Source organism: Syngnathus acus, chromosome 5 (genome assembly GCF_901709675.1).
Source record: "Syngnathus acus chromosome 5, fSynAcu1.2, whole genome shotgun sequence".
Classification (NCBI taxonomy): Eukaryota; Metazoa; Chordata; class Actinopteri; order Syngnathiformes; family Syngnathidae; genus Syngnathus; species Syngnathus acus.
Genome location: NC_051091.1, coordinates 1,301,819 through 1,329,802, shown reverse-complemented (window position 1 = coordinate 1,329,802; position 27,984 = coordinate 1,301,819). Strand labels below are relative to the sequence as shown.

Below are 27,984 nucleotides of genomic sequence, written 5' to 3'. Positions count from 1 at the left end.
TTTTAAACAACTTAGTCTTATCATATTCCAAACACCTGAGGAATTTTCTAAACATGTTAATTTGTGCATAGAACATCTAGCGCTGTCATCAGACCTTTTGCCAGCAATAACATCTCCCAGATACTTGAAACTAAAAATGTTGCATTTAGTATTGCATTACTATTACTTGAATTAATAATCAATAATGAAAGAAGAAAAGCCATGGACAATTACACAGCGTATCATGGGGAAAATGGCCCCCAAAGGCACCATGTGTCTTTTATTGTTCGATACATTGGTTTGATTACATAGTCCAACCTCTATTTGGAAGTATAAAATTGCAATTCACAATTGTGGCAAAAACAATAGTAAACCACCTTAAACCAAAAACAACAAAACACCTTCCCACACCATTCAGAATATGATACATTAGATATCTTATTAATTATCAATGTCAGCACAATCACACATTATTTTTCAGTGAGGCAAAACACTCACAGTCAAAAAGTCGACAGAATCAAAACAAGGACAAATGTTGGTAATGGCATGAAAACTGTATAAAACATACGATAAGCAAAGAAGAGCGTTATTTTGTTTGTCTGAGTTGTAAAATACGACATTCAAAGCCAGGCAGGAACTTTTGTCAAAATGTGTCCAATTTTACGGCAAGAAAAAAAAAAAAATCTCCAGTGAGTCACACAAACAGATGCTTCTCCAAATCAATGGAAAAATAATCAATACGTAGTGTACCCACCCTCCCCTTATTATTAATATCTGCTTTCCAACCCTATAAATAACAATCAATGATCACATTCCATGCAGCACAGAGGCAACCGTTTCGAGTTGGATGTCAATATAGCGTCTTAAATATCAACAATTGAAGCTTCTCTGCATAGAAGTGAAGACTTCACAGCATGCAATTTCTTTCTTAAACAAAAGAAACCGGGATTTCAATCTGCTCCTTACTCTCTGTGCTGGGTCACTTGATCACAAAGAAAAGTCCGTTCCCTCCCCTCCTTAAAATAAAAATACTCCTATGTAACACATATTCCTTTAGGATCCACTTGACTCACAGTACACAAACAATGTAGTTTTCACTTTAGGCTCCATATACAAACATCAAGGCAGAAAAATAGAACACTGCTGTCGTTTTGTCTCTTTGGGCCTCACACCACAGCCACTGACTGACCCGGTCGCCTCAGTGCAGCCGAGTGAGCACAAATCTTCCAATAAGGTCGTGGAACGATTGGCCTTATGTAAAAGAAGCGATAGTAAAAGTATCTGCAGTGTCTCAAAATAGTTGCTTTGGATACACGCATACAGATGATTAGCATGATTGCGCCTTTTCCAATCAAAGTCAGCAGAGGCCTGATTGTCAGATGTCTGGAAAAAGATTCACCCGAGTCATGCTATTGTGTTAAGAGTGATTTTGTTATCGGAAGACGGCTTGGGCTGACAAACAAATTAATCCTGTTCAATATTTACATTCTTATGCTCAATAATTACGATTGCAGATCCTTGTGTCTGACTTCAGCGCCGAGCCACCGATTTCGTGACTGTGATGTGAAACCAATGAAGCGAGGTACATACATATCAACAATAGGCCAAATTCAAGCACCCGCCCTGTCCGATCAAAGTCAAAGGCCCGATTGTTAGACGTCTCAGATTATAAATACTAAACGTGTTCAATAGTTAGAATCACAAACAATTTATTCAATATTTATGAAACTCCCTAAGTTTTCTCCAACTATTCTTTTTTCTGTGGCAACATGATGCCCCCACAGGTCAGTCATATTACTATGACCAACATCTTGGAAAGAGATTTGCGATTGTTGGAGATTTCATGCTGTGCCACACACTAAAAGCAGCAAGAACTCACGTGATGGAGTTTCTCACATTTAAGATATTAAAAATGAATATGTGTGTACCCCGCTTAAGACAAGATTAAAACAAACAGACAGTACCAGAATAAGGTGTGAAAGGGCTGTAGGGCTTATTTCCGATTGAACTTGCCCTATGTTGATCTGTCACTTGAAAAAGAAAAAAAAAAGAGGTAGTACAAAAGGCAATTCAAAGTGGCAGGCAATCTTTGGAGAAAAAAGGCACTTTTCTTTCCTAACAAAATCTACTGCAACACTTTCTCTTCGGTCCAGTTCTATCTTCTTCTCTTGCTCCGAGTGATCTTGTCATTTGACACCTTCTCATTTCCTCAAGCTCTGTGGCGTACCTCCACTTCACCTAAAACTTTTTAAACACAAGCTACTGGTCTGACAAATGCACATGTGTGATTGTGTTTTTATTCCTTATGTGTGTGTGTGTTAGTTCTCTAGCGTTGTTTGTGGTTTTGCTGGTTGAAAAGGGGGAGCAGGGGGATGTTTTCACTTTTTTTTTTTTGCTTAGTCCTTCACAAGTCTGTAGACGTGGTACTGAGCGCCGTGTTCGCTCGTGGACACCTCGAACACGAACGCGATGCACAGCAACGTCTCCTGGGTGTCGCGGTTTGTTACCACCTGGGAAAGCAAAAAAAAAAAAAAAAAAATGTCACCATTGCTTTAATTAACTTCTGTCTCCGAGGCGCACATTTAAATCTCCTCCTGTGGCCTATTAGAAGCCTTCTGAGATGATTATCTATAAGACACACTTTTAAAAAGTGGACGTGTGTACCTGTAGGATGGTGAAGTTTTCAAGAACACTGTTCATCATGTACTTTTCAGGCAAGTGTTTGAGCTTGTGGATGAAGTTGATCATGTACTCGCACATGGGGGAGCGGTGGATCCTGTAAACGCACTTGCCCCCCTCCAGGCGGGCGTACTCCGTCTGCACCACAACAAACGCATAATGTCGCTAATATACCGGACGCCAATTTGGAGGAGATAATCGATCCTAATTACCTCAACTTTTTCCACCACCTGTTTCCCAAAGGAGCAGACTTTGGTCGAAACGGTGATGGTCATGTTCTCGGAGCTGCTGTACTGGCTGGTGACCCCGTAGAAAGAACCGGGGCCGTCCTGCATGCCGCTGCTGTTCAGGTCGGCCTGAAGAGAGTGTAATCAGTGTAATCCTTCAAAAAGCCACATATTAAGCAAAATCTTTATGATATTAACAAAAGTGCATCAAAGGGGTAAATGCACTTTTAAATGGAAGATGCTTCCTCAAATGAAGCTTGATTGCTCACCCAAAATTTAACCAGGAAAAATGCGTTCTGAGGGCCTTTCTCGTAAAGCTCCTTGAGACCGCCCTTCTTCTCAGGGAACTTATCGTAGATCTGCCGGATGTCCACAGCCTCGAGGAGTGGGTCGCTGTAGGAGGGGTTGGTCTGTCCTATATGGACAAACAGGTGTTTGCTGTACTGCAAAACGGAGACACAAAACAGGGCACATTTAATGTCCTCCATCAACTTATGTGCATGTGTGTCACTGAAGCAGCAACCTTTGACCTTTTGCTAATGCTTTTGTAAGCCATTCGAGTCTAGTGCCAATATTGTATTATAGAAGCATACAGTAATGAATTACAATATTAAACAGCATGTAAGAGTTTTTGCCTTTTTTTTTTTTTTGCTTCAATTGAGATGACATGCTGTTCCTTCTGATGTGTGCGCCTTGGCCACTAGAGGGCAGTATAATACTGACACAGATTGTCAGCTTCTCCGTAATACACAATAATAAGTCTTCGCAGAGGAAAATGAACATGAGCCTTCTTCCGTAGGTGATCAAATTGTTATTTCCATTCTTTCATCTCTTTCATCAATACAACAAAGACCTAAAAAGTTGAACTCACAGTGTCTGGGTCCCTTTGGACTTCCATGAAGGCGGAATATTCCAACATGCGCAGCTTTAACGATGCAATGGTCCGGTCCTGCCACACTGGCACCGCTGTCGCCGTGGGCGCGGGAGGCGGCGCCAAGGGCTCGTAACCTGTACGGCAAACACGCAAATATGTATTGCAGTTAATCAAACTATATAAACACAATATACACCAAGTCATACTCACTTGGTATGGACTGCGGTACAGGACCCGATAGGCCTGGGTAGGGGGGCTGTGCAAAAGGTTTGATACTAGAAGACAACAAATTCTCCAGTCAGACAAACGTGACAAAAAAAAGCACCTTTGTATGACATGTTTGAAAGTTTTAAAGGGGAAATATGATCAAAACTCTACTATCTGTATTGCCTGGCCACATAACAAGTGTGAGCTTAAACAACCGAGTAAATCTTTTCCGCCATGCCCTTTTCAGTAAAGCTTTTCCGCCAACAACTTAGCATTTTGTACGAGTGTTGATTTTAGCCTGGGTTGTCGTTGGTAGTTACTGAGTCTTGCGCAATTCCAAAAATTAAATGTGGATTGTGTACCGTAAATCCTTTTTTTCCTATTATTATTATTGGTAATGATTCAAAATTTGTTTGCTTAAGAAAGTGTTTTGCAATCACAGCTTGTGGTATAGTTAAAATTTAAACTATGAATGTAGTCAATTGTAAACCTGTTTCGTGTGGTGTTGATTTTTTTTTTAATGGTAACTGCAGGCTTCAGTCTTGACTGTACTTAATAAGAATAGAATAGATCTTTATTGTCATTGTCACACATGTACAACGAAATTTGAAAGTATAATTGAGCAGATTAATGAAGTGCTGCCTCTCTTTTTCTTCTTCACATTTCACATTGTTTGGTGTGCTCCACTTCTAGTCGTCATGGAAACAAAAGCTGCACGCCCTATCACAATAGAGGTTGTTGACTGAAACCATAGTGTTAAAACGGTGCTGTCAATTTTAAGACAGCAAGCCATAAACACGTTATTAAGAACATTTTTTCAATTGTAAAAACAAAACGTGACAAAAAGCTTATTGCCAGTTGGTGTTCAAGTAAGCATGTGTTGCTGCACCAGCAAAGCGTAAGTCCACCTGCTTCATTCTTTTCCAACTTTTCTTTAGACAAACACAAGTGCATCGGGCCAGTGTTTGCTTGTATTTTTTATTTTTGAGTGATGGAACTTTTAAGTCAATTTGGTGCAGGAAACACACAAGAAAAAGAGTGTGGAAGTTAGTAGCGGTGCTTCGGTGCTCACGGCAGGAGCTCAGCTATCAGGGCGAACTTACGCATGGCTGGTGCGACCAAGCCCAGGAGTCCTTCCCGGGTTGAGATCTAGAACCAGCCTGATGTGCAAAAACGTCAGGCGTTAAACATGCTTTGCAATGCCGCTAATGAATGCATTGGCCAAAATGTTGTCTCCAGTTATACACCCAGGCATCACAACACCACACCACCCCCTTCCTTCCCCCTCAAATTCCAACGGGGGTTCTACTTACTCCTGAGAGGGTCCAGGCTGTCCCGGAATTGCCGCATTCCAGAACTAGGGAACGATAGAAGGTTTTCAGCTTGAAAGAAAGAAAAAAAAAAAATCAACTTGTGAGGACCATTGGAAGAGGGTCTCACTCTGCTTGGCTGGTAGGGGGCGGGGGGCATTGGTGGAAGATGATTCTTGATCATGCTCGGCGAGACGATCTGCGCCGACGACAGCGCCGCCATGTTCTGCAAGGCTTTGTCTTTGGACGCCTGATCCTGCGTGACGGTACAGGGGAAGCAGGCCAGTCAAGCACAAGGGGGCAGGCGCCACAATGTGCACAGGACTCCTAAAGCCAGGCACACACATACCGATAATGGGGCAGAATTGGAGTTGCCATTTCAATCAATGTCTGCAAAGGTGTGATTTTTCAATTGTAAATATTATACCTGGTCAATATTCTTGTTGCGTTGGGCCCAGCCACACACTTTGTAATTGTAATTTGAAATGGATTCACAGCCAAATAGGGTCACGTTTGATTGAGCATTTTCCCTTTTTTTCCATTCAAGTCCGCGTGAGTGAAATCGGTACGTGTGTATCCAGCTTGACTTTTTCAATGTAGCTGAAAGCTAAAGCGGGTTTCCACTGCTCGTTTTGGCTTTGAAAGCAAAGTAAAGCAGAGCATTATTGCGGTCGGTCACCATGGAAACAAAAGGATGAGGAGAGCAGCTTTGGACTGATGATTGGATGTAAAGCAGCATACGATACAAAAGTAGATTCATGTTGGAGTGAAAATACTTTAAGGTCTAAAAGTTTGCAAAGACAAATAAAACGGTTTATTTCATATGTTACGCTATTTCACTTTTTTTGTCCGCAAAAAACACCAAGCTTTTGTCTCAAGAGACAAAAGCCCCAAAACAACAAAGCAGCACCTCAACGAAGCAAGCGAGGATGCCCAGCAGCGTTCAAAAATGAGGCTGTTTCCTTAGCATTGTGCCTCATTTTGGGCTAGCGAAGTAGGATGGGGGCAGGGGCAAGGGCGGGGGGGGGTTGCCATGCCAGCAGAGGGCCATAAGGAGGTGCACTGATGCCACCGATGATGCCGGCCGGTAGGGGAAGCATAGCATACGGCATGAGTGAGATCCACTTACCAAATTCATCGCCTAAAGCACAACAAAAAGAGAAAAGAACCATTAGTTCGATGCATTTATGTCATCTGAGGAGTTTTGGGCCATAAGGAAATGGATTGTGTCATCTGTAACATTAGTGTGCTTGGGGAAATTAGTCAACTTCACTTATTTGGGCCACATACAAATAAATGATGAAGTTGGGAGGTTGTGTAAAATACTTTTAGATAAAGTAAAATAATAGGGTGACATTAGGGGATAAAAGGGTTGTTGCAAATATGATCTACCTAGTGTTCCCATTATATTTATATTGTTGAAAATGGGCAAAAAAAGTCAAATATAAAAATAAAAAAATAACGAAAAGTACATTTTTATGTTAAAAAAATAAGTGAGTTATTCCAGGCGTTGGATTGAATATTATCGAATAGTTAGTTATGTGGCCACATTTTTGTGCCCCGCGTAAGTTCAGCACAAAACACCGTCAAATTTGTGTGCATGGGAGGTGTTTTCCTTTTTTTGGCACAGTTCAAAATGGGTGTTTGCTGTGTTGCGGGCATGAACACAGCTGACTTGCTTTGGTCAGAAATAAAAAGAAAACATTTCTTTCAAATTGGATTAGTTCCCAACAATTCCCAAGACTCTCAACAAGGCTTAGACCTGCACTTATTATAAATCAGAGTTGTATGCATATTTTCTGCTGCTGTATTAGTTACCAGTAAGAAGTTACTGTTTGTGTACATGTGATTGTAAATGTTTATTTTCATTTATTGGGGGGGGGGGGGGGAACAGACAAAAGGCAACAAGTGGAGAGAGAACAGGGAAGATTTTTCAAGTTCATCTCTACAAATATTAGAAAAATGAAGAGAGGAACTCGAGGGTCAGAGAAGAAAGAAGGCAGACAAGTCTCAGAGTTTGAAGAGCATGCTGCAGAAGCGTGAAAGACCAAAGCTTGTCACGGGCTTCTCAAAACAGCGTGTGTCAGCCTCTATGCTTTAAAGGAGACATATTGGGCATTTTCCGCAACAATTTCAAATCGTTTCCAGGTATGTGGAAAATACCTCAAGTCAAGAATGATAACCCATGGGTGCCTCAAATTCATGACTTGCTTACAGGCCAATTGAGTGTCGAAGTCAAGAAGGGCTTTTGTTACTCTGATGACAAGAGCTAGCTAATTGAGCCTAGATCGTAAAACCACCGCAATCCCCCATCATGGAAAAAATAAAAAATAAAAAATAGCGACCTGGCATGCACTGTACAACTTGGTGGTCAATTTTGGATAGTACTGACAATGATGTCATTTGTACAAGAAAGATTTCTCTTCCTCGACTACACGGTTGTGTGTGTTACGTTTCAAAATGTATGTACAAGAACTCTCTGCTGGGCTATTCCGATATTAATTGAATTCATTTGACGTCACCACGATAGAAACCCCACGGCAAACTGAGGACAAGTGACCTTTCCGTATGTCCCCTTTAATAGTCGATGTTAGAGAGCGCTGTCTGTCTGTCTGTCTGACCACAGCATGCAAGATCACTTTCTTTCCAGTATTCCTCAATAAAGCTGGAATTAGTTAACTACAAATCCTAACTTTGTCGGCCAAGCCAGCGTCTAATGACTCAAATGAGGTGGTTAGTGCAAAGCCAAGCCGTATGGTCCAGCCCCGGTTGAGCCCGCCGTGAAGCGCATACCTTTAGCTTTGACTGGATCTCGCGAGATTTTCTCCGGGCGAGAACCTGCAAGTGGCTAGAAACCTGCACAGAAAAATAGCCAAAGAGGGAGGGAAAGGAGAGAGAGAGAAGGTAAGAAGAAGAAGAAGGGAAGGGAGACGCCGTAACCAAAAGAGGAAAGAGACGCCCAGTCAGTGTCGCCGGAGAGGCGGGGCAGGGCAGGTCGCCGTCACCTACCTTGATACCCGCCTGGTATTCACGAACTTTCTTCCGTGCTAACACCTGTATGTGACTAGACACCTATGGGGGTGTGAGAAAGTTTTTGAGCATAAAAACACAACATGCATTAGGATGCATGCACACGCGCACACTCACACAATTAGAAGCGCACTTTCTAAAAGTGGAACTTCTAAAATCGGACCATTCAAAGGTATTGCAGGGCAAAGTTGCATTAAATCTCCTGAGACATCAAGGGCTGGATCTATCTACCACATGGTTCAAGTGATACAATTCCCAGTTTTTGCTGTCAACTAGAATAATTGGGCTATGCAAATAGGAAAAATACACAATAATTGAGATAATTGGGAAACGAAAAGTTACTCTGTAGCCCATTGACGTGAGCAAAATCCATTTGTTGCTTTACTATACACACGCCAGCATCTGCCCAAACCAAACTAATACATGAAAATTAACACCTACTACTAATAAAATAATAGAATAAAATCATACATTATTGCCCTCAATTGCAGGGCACTTATAGACAAACTACCCCTGTATCGTAATCATGGAGGGCGCCGTACATTCGTTTTATGCAATGGAATGTTGAAATGTGATTGCTAACAGTGCCCGTATTGATGATTTCAAGTGTCCGATCTTAGAGTTTCCATTGTACTTACATTAATTGATTAAAAATCCACAAACAGCTCATGCAAACAAGAGGAGTCAAATTAAATGAAATATAAGAACCATAGTTGAGACCTCTTTTACCATCAACAATTGCAGTTCACAGATTTAATAGGACATATTAGAAACAATCCAGATTATTTTCAAGACAGAAATGAGGTCGTTTTTCATTTGAAAAGTATTTTCCTTTTTCACTTCATGTAACGAATCCGTACATTACTGTGGTGTCTTGCGATGCAAGAAAACATTCGGCTAATTTTTTGCTTTGCAGTGCGAGCAAATATTTGAGTTATACAAGCGCTGTGTGGTGGCAGTCACCTCACTTGACTACAAACAGTGAACAGAGGCTTCAGGCTGTTTGTCACTCCTGTCTACTGTAAAACTAAACATACCTAAGATAAAAGTATGTTTAAAACAACCACATTTGTTAAGATCATGTCAGTTGCTTCATGATTATGACGCAAAACTGCAGACAGGCAAATAGCACATTATAACTCGATGTCAACACAAGTGTTGTATGTGTTCCTCGTAATAATCGCACACCATGTGTTTCACTTTTTGAATTGGAACATTGAAATGAATACATTTACTACCACATGATATTTTTCGAGACGCAGCAGTAGACATATTTCAGAAGAATAAAACGTTGTTATCTCCAAACTGAGAAAGACTGATGCAAGAAGAAATGAATAATTATGTTGTTATTCTAAGATGACTCTGCATCGCTTCAATAGAGATCATGTTGGTGCGTTAACAAATAGAAAAATCATGCATTTATGATCCGTCAAAGTTGTTAAACACTGAAACACCATGAAAAGTATTTACCTGTTTTCTTGTGCGAGTCTTCCCCGTCCTCAGTTTGATGTAGCGCGCTATCAATTCATTGCGTCCTGTGTGGAGAAAAAGGCAAACTAGTAAACAAAAAGAAATGTTGGGCAGAAGGTGGCACTGTTGTCACTTAAAAAAAAAAGCATGACAAGCAGTTTGACCTTTGCCAGGGTTTTCTGGACTTAGAAAAATGAGATGAGCTTTGCGTGCGTGCGTGCATTACATAAGCAACTTTCATCTGATTGTCACCCAAAAAAACGTGATGATAGTAACACGCATTATTGACGTCACTGCCCAGCACAAACACACTTTGTCACGGATCACGAGCCGTGACACTTGTGTTTCCCAAATGAGAGAGCTCTTTAGAGACAGGTATTTAAAGTAGACAACAGTAAGCAGTTTCTGATCTCAGCGACTGGAGCCGAATTACCCAGAAGGAGAAGAGAACAGACATAACATCCACTCGCCACATTCTGCACAAACTGTTTGCGTGTCTATTTTGGGCACTTGTGCTTCTCTTTATGTTTCTGGTGCGTGAGAAGTGCTAAAAACCTCATCATGTCTGATTGGAGAAGAAAAATGCAAACTGGGTTTCTGCCTCTCCAAAGCAGGCCAAATGCACAGGATGACGGAGGCCAAGACACGTACGGACTCAAGCAGTGAACACGCTTGCCAATAATCCAGAAGAATTGGAGAATGTTTCACTCCTTCAGATTTAAGTCAGCAAAAGGCAGCTTGTCGGATGTGAAAGATTATCCTGAGCGATTATCCTGTGGTCTGTGGTGTTAAGAGCGATTTTTCCTCTGGTTAGAGCTCCTAAGAGTACAACTAATCTTTCTACTGTGTATTTTCTGGAAATCGGGATGCCCTGTGGCCAGAGACGTAGCCGTCGTTTTAGATGTAAGGGTTAGGGGGAAAAGTGTTCTGGAGTAAAGTAATTTCAAGGGCAAATTATTCTTGCAATCATTTCTTCTTGACCTAACTAAATAAGGTAAAATACAACGACCATAATGCACAAGTGGGCAGATCATGAAGTTATTCACTTGCATCATTAAAACAATGAAAATGAAGTTTTTTGAGATTTGAACCATCGTTTGGCAGTTTGTTTTTGCTTTAAGAACTCATTTCAAATCTGATGATCTCATCTCACTTCACAACAAGCTGCAGTTTGGCCGACTGAACAATTCTTGCAAAAAGAGGCTTCGAGTTGTTTATTGCCATTCCAAGTTGAAGTTTACTCAAAAACTAAACATAAAATAAAGAAAAGTATAGAGTGTGTATATAAAACAACCAGATAGCTCGACTTGATGCAAACAGATCATGATAAATGCCATAGCTAGGTTAGTTTCAGTGTTATGACCCCTGTAAGCAATAGATACGTATTTGCCCACAATTGGTGGAGCAACACATGTAGCAAGACTATATCATTATATGCTACGATTGCTATGACTGAGCTGTGACCAACATCTCCAAGTTCAACCATAGATACGTCTTGACCCCCAGGATGCACAAAAAGTCTGCCAAGGTGCGCACACAAGGAGCAGCACAATGCCCACTGAATTGAAACGAGGCCAAAAAAAAAAGATAGCCGACTTACTTACTTCATTGCTGTATGTTTTTATAATTCACAATATTTATAAGTACTATTTTTGCTCTGAAAAAATGGTTTCAGCATATCACTGGTGCTTAATTGACTCCACTGTTCAGGAACTCTCCATGCTGACACATAACAAGAACAATGTCCTGTTTTTCACCCACTTTTTGGAATCACTCGGCCTCCAGAGGGCTCCGCGTTTCGCAGTGACCATAAAAGTACAGCAGGGCCGTTGCCGAACTGCCTGCCCGATACCCAACAAGCAAGCGCCGCGCCGCCCCCTTGTTGCCTGGGGCCAAAGGATGACCACGCCCGCTCCGGCGCCTCCGCATTCCTCACATTCTTCTGAGCCTGACACATCTGTGCGAGCCAATCTGATTGGCCCGGGCCTGCAAACACAGCCGGAGCTCGGCCGGCCGCACACATGCGCACGCGCGCGCGCACACACACGCACGCACACGCACACACACACACACACACACACACACTGACTTTAAGCAGCCCGGGGAGGCCACGGGGTTACATCAGAGGTTACGCTTGGGGTGAGGGCCACGGGTCTGCTGGGGTGGAAGGTTGATGATTGGGAAGAGTGTGGAGGGGGGCAAAAGGGGCAGCTGATGCTGTAACTCTTGGAGGCAACACAAAGCCATCAGTGTCTCTGCCAACAACTGCCACCTGGCCACAGAGGAGGAGGACCGGGGGAGGGCAAGCCACCCCCTGCCAAAACAACACCACAGTGTGACCCGGCACGGAGCAGGCAGCAACACCTGCTGCTGACTGTCCAAGTAGAGGATGGCAGAGGGAGAATAATGCCAAGGCCAGCAACTGTCACCTTCAATCTCGTCAGCTAAAACCGCTAAAGTTTTGCTACGGGGTTGCACCAATGTCTCATTGCACGTCTTTGGCAGTAAAAAGAAAGCCGCAAAAGGATGTTCAAATTTAGAAGTGTTGAAATTGACAGTGGAATAGAGGTCAGTTCGTCTGTCTCACAAATCCTAGCTCCAGCCTGGAGTCTGCATGTAGTTTCATGAACCCGGCCAAGAAACCAAAAAAAAATCCTCAACATTCATCTCTACTTGGCTCCACATCAACCTTTGATGTGTTTTTACTTGGCCCATGTACCAACAAAGTTCTGAGGAAATCAACTTGTTTAAGCAGTTAAGCAATGCAGTAAACAAAATGGCAATTAAAACACAACGTCCTTGCTGGAGGTAATTATAGAAATCTTCTCAAAAAAGAAGTGTGTTCATTAATTGATGAATTCAAACAGTACATGGAGGTGATCGTGAATGATTCACCTGGTGCCGTCAGAACAATGATCCAGTCGGACTGGTTCTATGAGTAATTTTCAGCAGAACACGCTGTTGTGTGGGGGCGGCGGCACGGCGGAAATAAACGCACAGGGGTTCTGCTTCCGTGTCTTTTTGTGACTCCCCCTCAGATTGCTGCAGCCTCTTTTCCTAACAGGCCGCGCCCCCGGCAGCCTCATTTTTTTTCAACTGCTCTACCGCTGGAATTTTCCACTTCCACGCTAAAACAGTCAGCAAAAAGGTCATCTCTTTTCACCCTCCGTAACGGCCCCCCCCTCCCTTGCCCAGCCACTCTCTCCAGCCCATCGCTGCGTATCTCCCCCCGCCCAGCCCTGCCCCGCCCCCCTTCTCATAACATTGAGGTAATCCTAAATTGCTAGCATACTGCTCTGCAATGACAGAAAAAATTCCTAACGTCTGAGCGAGAGTTTGACAGGGAAGCACCCGGCCGGCCGGCCGGCCGGCATGCACCGTCATCACCATCGACCTGCGTAAGCACTATTTTTGCACACCTTTGATTCCAAGAAACAACAAAAAAAAGTGATGCACACTTCCTCCAAGCACTTTTTTTTTTTATTGCAGCAATGACAGCTCTAAGTGTTTGAAAGGGGGGTAGTGTGTGTGTGTACATGCTTGACACACCTGTCGGGGCCCAAAAAACACCAGTGAGCGACATGTCAGCACAACTCCAAAGGAAAACAAGTCAAGTGACATTTTTTAATACGCCAACACACACACGCGCACGCACGCACTTGCCACGTAACGTTTGGTGATAACTGCGTCCAAGTGTTTTCGCTTTGCTAATCCTGGAAATATGTGAGGCGGCCACAAGGGAAGTGCTATTTCATGCATATAAATCAATATGTGTGAAAAAGCAAAGCGACAACAATGATAGTTGGAAATGTCGACTCAGCACAGTCAACTTAGCCTAGTTCGGTGCTTCTCAAATAGTGGGACAAGCGATGCCGGCCGGGGTGGGGCGTGTGTGACCCCAGGGTCACGTGTTAATTAGGATGCCATGTTATGCGCCTGTGTACAATTTTATAGACAAATGATACTATTTATAGTCACTGAGGTCAGTTAAGGGCCAAGGAGTGTGAAATATTTTCTTCATCCTTACAGCAAAATAGAAAATAATTGAGTCAGAGTTGTTGAAAGAATACTATAAAGCTTAGTTCTTGGACTATTTTGCTATCACAATCGGAAAGGCTCAAAAAAGAATCGTTGATGTTGGAAAGAAGATCGGCGTTATTATCAACACGTGTGACTTATTACATGAGAGAGTCGGCTGCTTGAACTGGCCACCACCCCGCCAACATTTTGGAAATGACTGGCGATGTTACTGGGAAGTCTAGACGGCCGCCTGGAACCAAAACGAAACTTGTAGCCGGGCCCTCTTGATAAGGCAATGGAAATTTAAAGGCTTTCCCACCAAGCTAGAGGCGTCTGGGCAAAATGTCTGGAATTCCCAACGGTTGCGGATGACTAACACGCATTTGGAGGCCATCGGGCTCGAGTGAGACTGCAAAAAAAAATATGTCGTTGTTAACATTCCCATAAGCTCACGTGGCGGCAGCTTTTAGACGTCTGAGGTCATCGGCTTTCAACTGGACTGTCAACTCGGATGACTTGGTGTAAATGGGGGGCGCCTCTGGGAGGGGGTCTTGACAGTTTGTCGCCAAGGGGGTCCGATTTGTGAGCACACTGCCTCTTTGTCAACGCATCATTGCACAACATACACACAACACTGCCTCGCTAAACATGACTTGAGAACTATTAAATCCTACTTAGCCAGGTTTGGCTTTTGGGCCAAAAGGTAAAATGTAAAACCTTAGAGTCAGCTGAATGCCTCCCAAAACTAACTGGCATTTTTTCAGGAAAATTCCTGAAAGTCAGAGTCGGTGCAATTGAAAGCAGAATCAGCAGAAATGTCGACTTCATCCGAAAAAAAAAAGCCAATGTGATGAACAGCCATGTCAAATTTAATCTTACGGTTAGCAGGCGCAACAGTGGCCTCGTGATGAGCATATTTCTACAGGTTCAAATCTTGGCTTCGACTTCCTGGTTGCTGTTTGTACATTTTGTCGCTTGCCATCTTCCTAAATTTCAATTTACAACAAAAGCAAGAAAAAATGTTTGGATTTAAACAGACTAAACAGACCATGTTTTTTGAATTATATTAATAGAGTTTAATACTAACAATAACTTTAATAACTACCCATCCATCCATTTTCTTTAGTACTTATTCTGTACAAGGTCACGGAACAACTGAAGCCAATTCCAGCAGTAAGCAGACAGAATGCGGTCTCCAACCAATCACAGTAGTAATAACAATAATAACATATATGATGATAATCACTCATTTCTTTTCCAACCAAAATCCCACAAGGAATGTGATCTCATCAGTGAGAAAAGCCACCCGAAAGCATTAAAATGCAAACTAATGCCTCTAAAATACATGTTCTCGCCGAAGTGATTGATGGCCACATCGATTTCAACTTTTCGGCACTGGATGGACAATAATTAAAGGGCAGGGAAAAGATTTATAAAGCACCACTGGAAGGACTTGGAGGGATGCAATTCATTGGTGAAAATAAAACAAAGAGCTTTGTTTCCGGCAGGATTTCGCCGTTGCTCGGCAAACCTCAGAATCTCATTAGATGAGATGAGAATGAGGCATCACCATAAGTTGAGGGCAAGGTTTTTAATTCGCCACACCTGTTTGCCGCTTATTCCATGCCAAAAGCAATCCATCTGGAGCTCTGCGGGACATTAAGGGCGCCTGCAACACCTGCAGTTTAATGAACACGCTGCAGGAAACCACTCTAGACAAGCATGTGTGCGCCTCTTGTATTCCCACATCCTGATAAACATCCAATTGAGAGTTCAAACTGCAGCAAGGAAAGGGGCGGGCGTGCGGGCGGGCGTCAATCACGCCAAGCGATGCTCTCGGAACAGCAAAAACCTGCTCGGAGCGCTGGTGCGACTGGAAGAACCTGCCCCCGGGTCACGGCATGACGTGTACAGACTTGTTGCAGAGAGTTGAGGCTGGAGAGGAAAACTGACTCTTCTATTCAAACTGTGACATGAGCGGCAGAGAAAGAAATGCTGAACATTTGCACAATTGTTGGCGTTATGGCTTGAATGATTGTCTACTATTTAGGATGACTTTAATATTGAAGTATGAGCTTCTAGAGTTGTATGAAATTTGAATATACTTGCGACTTGCTAAGTGTATGCATGGTTAGAAGCATGAACATTCGGCCAAATTCAGACCAGATCTGATCCGGTTTGAATCCAAAATATGCCAAATTCAACCCAGATTTGATTTGATTTGAATCCAACACTGATAAAACCAATCCCATTCATTTGTGAAATTGACTTATTTGGACAAACTTAATAGTGAATCCAGATCAGATCCAATTTGCAGATTGACGCTCTCACGTGAAAAGTAATTTTAATATGTTTGAATATAAACCCAATTCCACATAATTTGACCCTCACATCACTAATAACTTGATGACTATAACCAGATTTGCTATGTGAATGCAGATTGAAACCTGGACTGTCAAACTAAATCTAACGTGGATCTGATCCTGGCCGCATCATACAGTCGACTCACCGTACATCTTGCCCTCGTCCGACAGGATGATTTTCCTCCGGCCGCAAGGAGGGTAGATGGCGAGGGCCTCCTGAAAACTTTGCTCGATATCCGGGCTCCAAACCCCCTCGGCGTCGCCGTCGATGGCTTTGTCCTCGTTGTCCCCGCCGTCAAGCCCATCTTCTGGGCTTCCGTTGGCACTCCAATCGTGAGACGCAATGGTGGCGGCTCCCCCTGGGCCCGACCCCGAGCCCCAATATGAAAGGATCGATAGAAGAGCTGGGGGAGGGAAAAAAAAAGCACTTAAAAAGTAAAAGGGGAATGTTTTGTGTGATTCTCTATAAAGCCTAATGAAAGTCCTCGTCGTTGTGTTTTTACAGAGGCAGAGCTCAAATGAAAACTCTAATGGAAGAACACATGGTCCCAAGATGTTACGGCGTAGAGACACACAACATAAAAAGTGAGGAGATGATGGCAGCCTGAAACGGCGCACACACACACACACACAACACCTGAACAACAAAGAAGCATTCTTATGTGAATGGAGGATCGGAAACGCAAACCAAATTGACAATAAAGCAGACTTTGACTTTGACTTCCAACCCCATTTTGTCTGAACAGGCACTTGCATTCAATGATCTGATTTAGATCAAGTTTTTGTGTGATTCAGAGTCAGCAATAGCAAGATGAAACCAAATTGAATGCAGACCTCCTCACTCAATCACTCCAAATCAAATCAAAGAAAAAACAACAACATAAAAACAAATTCATTCTGGATTAGATATCAATTCAGGTACTAAAATCTGCTGACTCTTATCTGATTTGGACACAATTTCTAATATGTAAAAGGGTTATCGTTAAACCACATTTAGTTTCCATGTGATCCGACAAGCCCCGTAGAACAAAAATGATTCATGTACGATCTGTCCATCCAGCTTTCACTTATGCGTGGTTCTTCCGATTCATCCTTAATATACGTATGAATAAATAATTTCTCAGATAGTTTGTCTTTGCAGTGAATAGATGAAAATAAATCCAAGATAGACCATGAAATGAACTTTAAAGAGCTCACTAATCAGGACTGGCCTCGGAGAATGTCTGTGGTCTCGGAACTGTAGGAACTGTGTCTCAATGCGGTCGGATGGTGGCTGACGGCGAGGAGGAGAAATCCAAAGTGTTTTTCAAGCTGCCTCCGCAGCCTCGCATTGTCTCCAGGATGGAAGTCTATGGAGCGACCACGAGGCTCCCTCCCCCTGGGAGCTTCTTTTTCTACTTTAGCCTTCGTGCAGATGCGGATGAATCAGAAATGATCAATGTTTATCGCAATGATGTTTGGTCGCAATATAAACCTGATTTCCCCTGGCTTGCGTAAATCTCGTTTGCATGGAATTATTTATGAGGGAAAAGATGGAAAGCGTCCATCCAGCCATTTTCTTTTAGGCTGGTTGTCATTAGGGTTGCGGGTAAGCTGGAGCCTGACCCAGCTAACTTTGGGCAACACACTGAGTGGATACAAACGTAAACAAAAATTCACACTAATATTTACAGATATTGACAATTTAGTCTTCAATGAACCTAACATTCTTTTTTATGGTACATGGGAGGATGCCTGAGAAGCCGGAGGAAGCCCATGCAAGTATAAATGATACGTGCTATAAATCCGCACGTGTCCTCAAACGGAAAATATACAAAATGAAATAGATACTCAACTTTGAAAAAAAATATTCAGCTAACAGGATCTAGTCATACAAGCTCAAATGGGATTGAACTGTGTTTGGGGAAAGAAATAATACTGTCGCAAATGTTGAGTGTGAACCAAATAAATGTGTGTTTCGCAGCAGACAATAAATCTGTCGCATCCACTGAGTTCCGTCCCGTCGGTGGGATATAAAAATCTCTGTCTGTGTTAAATTACATTTGCAGGCTTTAAAAAGCATAACGACGGAACAGGTGGCGGCGCTATAACTCCCAGTTGCAGGCCATAGTAGCCAAACAGAAGCCCCAAGGAAGTCGTTTCCGGGAATAGGTGCCGTAGCACAAAACAAGGACAACATAAATGGTATACGTATGTTGGTGGAATGTTAGCAAAATAGCTAGGCTAGACTTGAATACTTGCTTTATGCTTGTCCGGTCATCCATATAACACAATGTTTTTTTTTATTGTATAATACCTCCAGCCTAGAATTGTTTTTCATACAAATGTTTATTTACCAAGAATAGAATAACACATAAAAAATAGTAATAAGATGAAAAGAATAATGTAAATAACAAAATGCAGTTACAATGACTAGGCAAAAAGGAATATGTCATGTCACGAGAAGGCACGCTCAATTAGTGCTATTTTTTCATTTGATCGGTTAATATTCATTATCAGATACTATATCATATCTGTATTCAAATTTGTTTTCAAAGTGATTTTCATACAATATTGCATTCATGCAATATTGCATACCATGTATTGAGTAATTGGCTCAATTTGCGGACCATCTAAAATTAGGAGAAACTCCTGTTTTGTTCAGATACGTATAAGCTGCACCGGACTATAAACCGCAGGAGTCTTCATTTCTATTTCTATTCCTTTCTATTTTGCTCTCGAGTGACACAACAGCATTCGCTCACACGCTACGGCGAAAATGATATCACCGAACCCCCTGACTCGAGTTTGACAAATAACCTCTCGTCAGGTTGCTAATTTTAACAGGCCAAGCCTCGGTCGGCAAAGGCAGACCCCGTTAACCCCGTGTTAAGAACTCAACGCTGCAAAATGAACTTGCCCGGGAGACGCTCGTGCGATGCATTACCCCCGGCCGGATATGGTGGCTGGTTTGTGTGAGGCTTTGATAAAAATCACAAAAGTGGTGAGTAATGTGCGGGGTAGCTAGAAGACAAATGTCTCCCACTGAGAGAGCCGCAGTAGGAAGAAAAACATGCAGATGCGAGGGCACGGCCAGCTTGTTCAAGTGAGGTGCTTCGCACAGAGTGCGACCTGAATTCCAGACATGTCCTTATTAAGAAAGGGCTGCGAGCGCTCACTGCCTCCCTTGTGTCAAACCGACGCGCCCGACCCAGTCTCCCCCCTTTCCTTGTCCGACTTCCCCACCCAGCGATGGGAACGTCTCTACCCAAATAAGGACAGGAGACCAGTGAAAGGGAGGAGTGGGGTGCTTGTGGCTCAGCCAGATAGTTGGTTGGTTGGTTGGTCCAGAGAGCGGAGGGGGTCGGCGGGGAGGGGATTGAGTCCAACTTTGCTTCCACTTTGGGGTTTGGAAGTGAAGCCTGTTTCGGTGCATCCTTTCATTGTATGTCTTGTGGTTTCCACCAAGCACTTAAAAGGAAACAAAATTAGGGCTGTACTGAGAACACGTTTTTAGGCCGTCTTAAGTAACTGAGTCCCAGCCAATACCGAGTACACATACTTCAGACTAAGAAGGGAAATATAGTATACAATAGAGTAATACTGCATTTAAATACACCCAAGGCCTGTTTTTTTTTTAGCATTTACGGCACCATTTCAAAGTGAGACAAACACATTTCAAGACATTGTCTATACAGAAAGAGACAGAGAGAGAGAAACTGCAATGGATAGGACAAAAATATTGTGAAAGAGCGTACGGAAATTGTGACTAGATGACACACAATGAAAGACTCAAACTTGACACACAACTCATAGAACAGCCCTCCCACTTTCTGGGAGTCAGGCCACGGTACGCCCAGACCAACATGCAAGAAAATTCCAATGTGCAGCAGGAATGTAAATAGTGCTGCTGCTGCATGTGCACGTTCATTCAAACGCCGCCGCCATTCACACCATCCTTCTTTCCTAGCCGTCCGTCTTCTCAGCACCCAACCACCACCACCTGGCTACTTCCTGTTCTCTGCAATCCCGATGACCTCAGCGCTAGTCCCACTAGCGACCGGCCAGAATTTATCACCGTTTCCCTTCTTCTTCGGGGGAGAGAATGTTGAATGAGTGTGGAAATATGCCACTGAAATCAGTCGTTACTAGTCAGTCACTTGCAGGGTCACATGGACGAAAGCAGCTGGTAAAGCAGGAAAAAGAGGTTTGCATTTGCAGGGATTTTCTACAGAACAGGGAAGGGTGAGACGTTTTCCTAGAAAGGACAACAAGAGGCCTATTCTTGTTAAACGGGAGACAAGAGGGCAAAGGGAGAATATTGAATTGATTGTTTTCATTTCTGTCCCTCATAATTGTCCTAGCAAGCAGAAAATCACTCCCAATATACATAGTATAGATGAACATGAACAGCAGAGAATGAGTTAATGACCCCTTCTTAGCTTGGTCAAAAGGATTTTAAAAAAATCACGAGATCCCACGGTGCTGTTTTCTCTTCCAGGGTCTGGCAGACGCTTAGGCCACTGTGAAAAGACACATTGTCAGCGTGCTGGGGCTATTTGTCATCGTAATGATTGATCATCTTGCACTTACTGAAGAAAAAAACGTATCGTTTGGGTTTGAAAGATATCTTTTGGAACTTTTCTGATATGAGCTGGTGATTGATGTACTATTTAGCGACGTGAATGGGGGAGAATAATCACATAATAAAATGCTAGGTGGCTTTGCCGAGTGTCTTTACCCACCAATACCCCGACTTCCTTTCCCTTGACACATTGTGAACACATTTTGTCGTTTAGGGTCTTTTCATGTGATATTGTGTTTAAAGTTGAAAGTTTTTGGTCTTCACACGCGAAGCCACAAGTCGGTCTAAGGTTGTAGGCCGCACACGAGCGATTTGGGTCCGTACGAGAGACCTGCACAACTCTGACGGCGACACACGCAAACACTTGACAGGAGAAACAACAGGACTTGGCAGCCGAAAGGAGCAGCTGTTCAAAAAGATCATATTACAGGAGAAAGAAAACCTTTCAGCTTGCTGCTCTGTGACAAGAACATGGCTTTAGGCTCCTTCCTCACGCCATTTTAAGAACTTTCCGCTCAGTGTTTTCCACTTCTTCCCTCACAAAATACTAATATACAAAAATTTGAGTCGAGCTGCCCTCCTGCTCCTCTTAAATGTGTGTTTGGTCCTAATAAATTTGCTGCAGCTCCTCCAATAACTTCCTCCTACTTCCTATCTGGCCCAGAGCTCAGGAAACAATCAGAGCTGAGAGTGAGCGGCACACACACTCACTCACACACACACACACACACACACACACACACACACATACACACACACACACACACACATATGGGTGCAACTCACACATGCGTGCACAATCCCTTGTCAACTCAAACATTTGCACTGTGATACCAGCTGAGAGAAAAACAATGGAGTTGAGAGTAAAGTCTCACTTACAGGAAGACTCGTTTACCACGTGGAAATAACATCGCCCGCCACACATTTGAACTCCTATTCCAAACATTTTGCCTTTCAAAGATTTGTTTTGATAAATTGCAAATCACATCCAGAACAAAAGACAAGGCACTTATCTGCCAATGCCTTTTACAAAGAACATTTTGCCTTTCAAAGATTTATTTGGGTAAATCGCAAATCACATCCAGAACAAAAGACGACTCACTTATGTTCCAATGCCTTTTACAAAGAACTCAGCGAAGCAAGGATGTCGCCTCAACTTTGATTCCTCAAATACACACAAGAAAAAACTCTACAAGCATCCATATGACAGTATAAAGTGCAAACACTGTTATTGTTTCAAAATACAGTGAAACCCCAAATCGCAAAATCATATATAAATAATTGGGGCTCTTTTATAATTGAAAAAAATAAATAAAATCGTACTTAAAATTAATTTACTGATTAAAAAATGTCTTGATTATTGATTTAAAAAGGTTTTGGAAATTCAGCCTTACTTGTTTTCAAGTCCCTCCGAAGTTTCACACAGAGATCCAGCAAAATGGTGTAACTTGACATTATAAAATGAATACGATTCATATTTCAAGTTAATAAAGCCTGGCTTGACGATCATTGCCTCAGCAAGCCTGCTCCAGCTTTGTCATGTGACTACTTTATCCAGTGACCGGAATGAGCAAAACCGTGGCTACCTTTTATGCTAACGCAGCATTTTCATGCATCAGTATGAAGACAAAAAATACTAATAACAGGACAGCAGAAGTGAGTGCCAGGATGATTTTGTCAATTCCTTTTATGTCATGACAAAAAATCCCTTATTTTTACAGGCAAAGTAAAGGGGACCACGAACAATCGCTTTGATCACCTTCCAGTCGTCATCCTCCACGTGAGAATTAAACGTGAATCCATCTGGAGAGGAAAGACTGACAAGCAGAGAGGCGAGCGGCGCGGCGTGCCAGTCTTGCTGCCGTTCTTTCTTTTCTCCTTTCTTTTTTCTATGCAGCTGAAAGCCTGAATCAGCATATTTTGGAAGGAAAAAAAAAAATCGGAAAGATTCCAGAGAATGTAGCGGAGGGAAACCAATCTCGCCTGGATTGGTCATTTTGTGGCTAGGAGCGGTTTACAAGTCATAATCAGTAAAGGCTCCAGGACATGCACGGCCTTGCAGCTAGCGGATTCATCTCAACGTAGAAGTTGTGGCACGAAAAAGCGATTAAACGCCGCCAAGGCCCATGGATTTAATGGGAGTGTTGGGGAGCAATGAAAGGGGATTTTCATCATGGAACTCTGAGCCAACTTTGTTGCACACTTAATGTGGGCCTATTCAGAACGGGCCTTCCATTCGGACAATTGCGCACTGTTATAATAAGAGCAACTAAAATTAATACCTCTGAGCCGCTGAGGGAGATCCTCCCCCAACCCAAACAGCCCCAACCAGGGGATTAAAGTGCTTTCACATGAGTGCCCTTGGGTCACCACAACTGGAGTGTGACACACTGCTACTTTGTGTTTGTGTGTGCGTGCTTATCAAAATAGCCCACACACTTGTAACCTCATAGCTAGTTATTTGGCCCGCTACCTCTTTTTTAATGGTGCTTTTGATGTGGAACTCGGAGGGTCGGGCAAGGCAAACAACGTCAAAAAAAATAATAATAATAATAAATGTGTTCCCAAGCGCTCCCCTGCATCGCCTCAGCAAATTATCTAGGTCATGGTGTGGAGGAGATGTAAATCTCTACTGCCGCCTATTAGCGTTCAGACACTAATGATGGACTGGACACTCTGTGACAACTATTGCACTATATTGTCAGCCGGAGAAATAAATATATGATGCCCTGATGAATTTGCTCACTTATAAAGAAGTTCAATTTTTAAGGATGCTGACCAGTTCAGGGTGTACCCCGCCCCGCCTATTGCCCAATGACACAGTAGGCTCCAGCGCATACACACACACGCAACCTTTGTGAAGATAAAAATCTTCCGAAAATGGATGGTTGGATGGACACTGATTCAGAATATTCTGTCCAATCTCTCCCATCATGAGAAAAACTAACGAAGTTGGTGACAAGTCCTAGTGGAGTTATTCCCAAACAACAAACAGATTGCTGGAGCTCCACGTGAGACTTTCCCTGGGAAAAGGTTAAGGGAGCAACCTCAAAGTACATGACAAGAACTTGCTAATGATCTGAAGGCAGGGACCTGAGTCACCAAGTAAACACTTGGCTATCATACTGGACTCAAATGTTCTCAAGGTCCCCAAGAAGGCTGACGGAGGCCCGCCACCAGTCAACATATGAATGACTTGGAAGAAGGACTGAAGTGGAGCTCTTCGGAATCACCTTAACCTTTGTCAAACATCGGATTCCCGAGTGACACCTGTCAACTGACATGAAATTCAGTCATTACAAAAAACGTGACGAGAACATCAATAAAGCTAGCATTTAATTTCACGTGACTATTTGAAGGCTATGCTCGGCCGCACCGAGGTCATCAATAATTACCATATTGGGAGTCCGTGGTAGATTTTATAAGCCACAAACAAATATATTAGCTTCAGATCCATTGAAAAGCCGATTTTTTTGCCGATTGAGGCTCAGCATCTGTTTGCGCAATCTGCCTTTTTTGGCTGCGTGTCCATCAAACTGCATATCCTACCGCATAATTGTCATTAATGTCCTTCTGCTGAGAGCCTCGCGCTTCACTGTGAGGCCCGCTCTGTGTGCTCATCACACACACACACACGCACACACACACACGCAGACACACAGACACACACACACACACACAGACGTGGTATTTGTTTCAGGCTGACCTAACAGAAGGGGAAGTGTCCACCATTTGGGCCGTGTGACCACGTCTGGGCCTGCTGCTAAAAAGGCAAAAGCAAGCTGCGCACAAACGGGTCCCATTAGACACAAATGGGTGAAGCCGCCGCCGACAAACGGTCAACGGCCCGGCGTCTAAAAACTACAGAAGACGCACTCGAGGCTCTCCATTCCATGAAATGGAAATAAGACGCTTTCTTTTGAGTTGTGGCGTTTTTCAAGAGAAAACGTTGTCTCTGAGCAGCTGATAAATATCCTGAAGGAACACAGCTGCGTATGGTGAGGAGGGGGCGGTGGGTAAAGAAAAAAAAAAGAAAAAAAAAGGCAAACACACACTTCAAGTAGATAACAACTTCCAAGTAATCTAATTGACCTCAATGACATGGCCTGAGTTGAAAAACCTTCCACACAAGCTAAATCCACAGTGACTGAGAAACACGGGGATACATTGACGCTTCTTAAGAACAATGGAGGGAATCTGTCGGAGCAGCAAAACGCTTAATCCCTTCCAGATTTTCCCTCCCCGACCGACCGACCGACACCATCTATTATAAAGCATCTTCTTGGCGTGTCACGTTAAACCGGGAAAACAATGTTTGGCTCGGCTTGTTTGCATTCAAGAACATCACTTCCACATGTTGCGAGACGGCTCAAACGACAGCTTGCCACTAACGCTGTCCGCAAACGTACAGTACATGCATGTGCCCACTCGAAATACGGGAAAGAACCCACATGATGATAAAACCGTTCCTAGTGTGTGTTGTATTCCAGGAGGCCAACACGGGCCAACGATGATGGGGCCAACCGGGAAGGATTTTCTTAGGCCGATGCCAATTTCACTCATCAACTTTTTCTTTGTTTTGAAGTTTGCTGATTTCAAAAAAGCTAGTGACTTCCGTTTGATCAGACAAGTCTTGATAACACTATAGCTTCTTCTTCCAAATTACAAGTCTGGCGTGCCACCAAAAGTCACCTGTGAGAGGCTGCAGGGGGCCACTGGGCATCCACACTGTTGGAAAACACACAGAAGCAAAAAAAATACAGAAAAGAGTAGTAGTAGAGGAAGAAATATAAGAAGCTGATTCCCTTATCTGGTTACTAACTACAGTATGTTGCCATTCCTTGACTCTGCAAAAAATGGTCTTAAAAACAAGACCAAGTGTCTGCCAATTTGATCTCGATCAATGTCATTTTTGAACAATATTTACTTGAAATAAAACACATTTTCATCCCAGTTACATGACATAAAGGCATTATCAAGTACTGGTCCTGGGGAACACACATACTAAGTAGTAATCGGAGCACGCAAAAAAGCCGCATCGCTTGTTTTGCTGTGTACAAACACAGACTCGAATTGTTATGTAGTGATGCTGCATGGATTATTTACTGGAAAAGTCAATGTAAAAAAATAAAGTGAGACAGTAGAAGAAAATGCCTGTTAAATTGTTTTTCAACAATCCCGCAAACTAACTAAAGAACTAAGAATGACAAGGTGTCAAGATAATTAGATTGCAACAAAGAGGCACCCAAACTGAAACATTAACAGGTTTTTCTGCTCACCCGCTGCCAACCTGACAAACTACATTCTACCGTTTGTATCAACCCTGTGATTTCAGCTGCAAGCAAAAAAAAAACATACTATGTGGGCGCAAGATTTGGCTGGTGTCAAAGAGGAGTCAACAAGACAAAAAGCAACAAGTCACTCGAGGTTGAAGCGGCACTCCTGTCGTTATATAATTACCCTGAGTACCCACTACGTATGATGGCTTGTCACCGAGTGGTACCCTGAAACGTGTCTGCCTTTGCATGCTTGGCCCTTAATTGTTGACACTTGAGAACATTACCAGTCATTTTCCCATGGGAAAAAAAAAAAAAGGTTATTTTGGCGTGCAATAATTAGCACTATGAGAGACCATCACTATAAAGATAGATAGATAGATAGATAGATAGATAGATAGATAGATAGATAGATAGATAGATAGATAGATAGATAGATAGATAGATAGATAGATAGATAGATAGATAGATAGATAGATAGATAGATAGATAGATAGATAGGTGTGACTGACATGCAACAAAATTCACTTGATATTTGACCCAATTTGAATTCAGTTTTAATATGAGAAAAAGATTCATCTGAATTTAACACTGACATTCCCATATAGATTCAGGTCGACATAAGTAGATAGTTGTATGCCGGTGAGACACTGATCGAATTTGAATTCAACACTGACAGTCTCAGTCACAATGATCAGTATCAGATTCGGACAAATTGTGGGTCAGTATCATATAAAACCAAATTCACTCCAGATCTGATCCAAATTCAATTTTTTTTTTTTATTGGAGAACACAGTCATTTGAATTTAACACTTTTGTTCGTGTATCACTATGACAGATCAACATCAGCTTGGATGAAGCTGTATCCTAACACCAAATTTAATCCAGACCTGATCCAATTTGAATTTAACACAGGCAATATTATTAACAGGGACACAAATCTGCTGAATATGTTGCAGTTGCATATTTTGCTTATACCAAATACACTCCAGATCTAATCTACTGTCAATGAATTTAATTTTGATGTAATGAAAGCAATCATTTGAATTCAACACTAACATCCCAGTAGGACCAGGCCCTAAAACCATTGTTAAATAATATCAGATTGAATTCAACCCATGATCTGATCCCATTGTAATCTACACCGCCAATTCAATTAAACACGACCTGTCACTTGAAAATCTCTTGAATATGATCGCACCTGGTAGACAGATCAACTTTATTTTCAGTGACTTTTGAGTATTTAATTAATAATGTTTTAAAACATGACAAGTTCCAAACAAGTGTAGTAAAAAGAAAAAAAAAAGTTTCACTTACCTCAGCAAATGCAGAGTTCCGAACCAGACTCAAGCAGTCGACTCCAAAATCGCTCCAAAACGGTTCTGCTGTGCTTGTCGGGTAGAACCGCTGCGTGGAACGACAAACACACAAAGCACACATGTCGGTGCGATTGTTCGCTGTCAAAACATCTTTTTTTTTTTTCTTTTTTTTTTGTGTATGTGTGCGTCGCAGCCCCCAACTCCTCGGCAGTTATTCCCACTCTCCGGTAAAAGGAATCCAACAGTACCATCTAGTCAACACCAGCGTGTTTCCTTCCTTCCTTCCTTCCTTCCCTCCCGCTCCGCGGAAAAATGTCAAAAATGACAATGATCCGAAAACTTCACGAAGGGAGAGCAGAGCGAGTGAGCGTGCAGGGGGGAAAAAAAAAAGAAAGAAAGAAAGAAACCTCGGTGCTAAGAAGAAGCGTTCTGCAGAAACTTACCTTGCTCCAATTCGTCCTTCCCGCAACACAAACTTGCTCAAGATGCGACTTTTGGGGCCAATTTCTGCGCCCCAATATTTTCTCCGGAGGTTTGACAGTATAAGTGGAATGTTAAGTATGACTTTGGTATGAAATCAACGCACTACACTGGAAGGCGAAGGGGGGAGGGAGCGCGCGCGCGCGAGAGAGAGAGAGAGAGAGAGAGAGAGACGGAAAAAAAGAC

General features: G+C 42.7%; 1 protein-coding gene across 10 annotated transcripts; it reads right to left on the bottom strand.

The window, feature by feature from the left end:
* Positions 1 to 221: 221 nt before the first annotated feature.
* On the bottom strand, positions 222 to 27,984 carry tead3b (TEA domain family member 3 b). 10 transcript variants are annotated; one of them, XM_037252335.1, is made up of 17 exons: positions 27,762 to 27,984; positions 27,317 to 27,406; positions 17,357 to 17,553; positions 16,306 to 16,563; positions 9,777 to 9,841; positions 8,286 to 8,348; positions 8,070 to 8,132; positions 6,406 to 6,417; positions 5,407 to 5,532; positions 5,280 to 5,323; positions 5,070 to 5,126; positions 3,970 to 4,034; positions 3,757 to 3,893; positions 3,155 to 3,328; positions 2,871 to 3,014; positions 2,644 to 2,796; positions 222 to 2,489 (listed from the first exon to the last, which is right to left on the bottom strand). In XM_037252335.1, exons 4-17 carry the CDS (start codon positions 16,310 to 16,312, stop codon positions 2,376 to 2,378), a joined length of 1,224 nt encoding a protein of 407 aa, XP_037108230.1. In that variant the 5' UTR covers positions 16,313 to 16,563; positions 17,357 to 17,553; positions 27,317 to 27,406; positions 27,762 to 27,984; the 3' UTR covers positions 222 to 2,375. The 10 variants fall into 10 exon arrangements, with proteins under 10 accessions (XP_037108230.1, XP_037108233.1, XP_037108229.1 ...); XM_037252338.1 differs by lacking the exon at positions 27,762 to 27,984 and adding an exon at positions 27,567 to 27,698; XM_037252334.1 differs by lacking the exon at positions 17,357 to 17,553.

Excerpts from the sequence above, each read along its gene's own strand:
- tead3b (XM_037252335.1), bottom strand. Across the intron at positions 3,329-3,756 it reads TCCAAAGGGACCCAGACACT|TACAGCAAACACCTGTTTGT; the intron begins GTGAGTTCAACT and ends TCCGTTTTGCAG. Across the intron at positions 2,797-2,870 it reads AGGTGGTGGAAAAAGTTGAG|ACGGAGTACGCCCGCCTGGA; the intron begins GTAATTAGGATC and ends GTTGTGGTGCAG.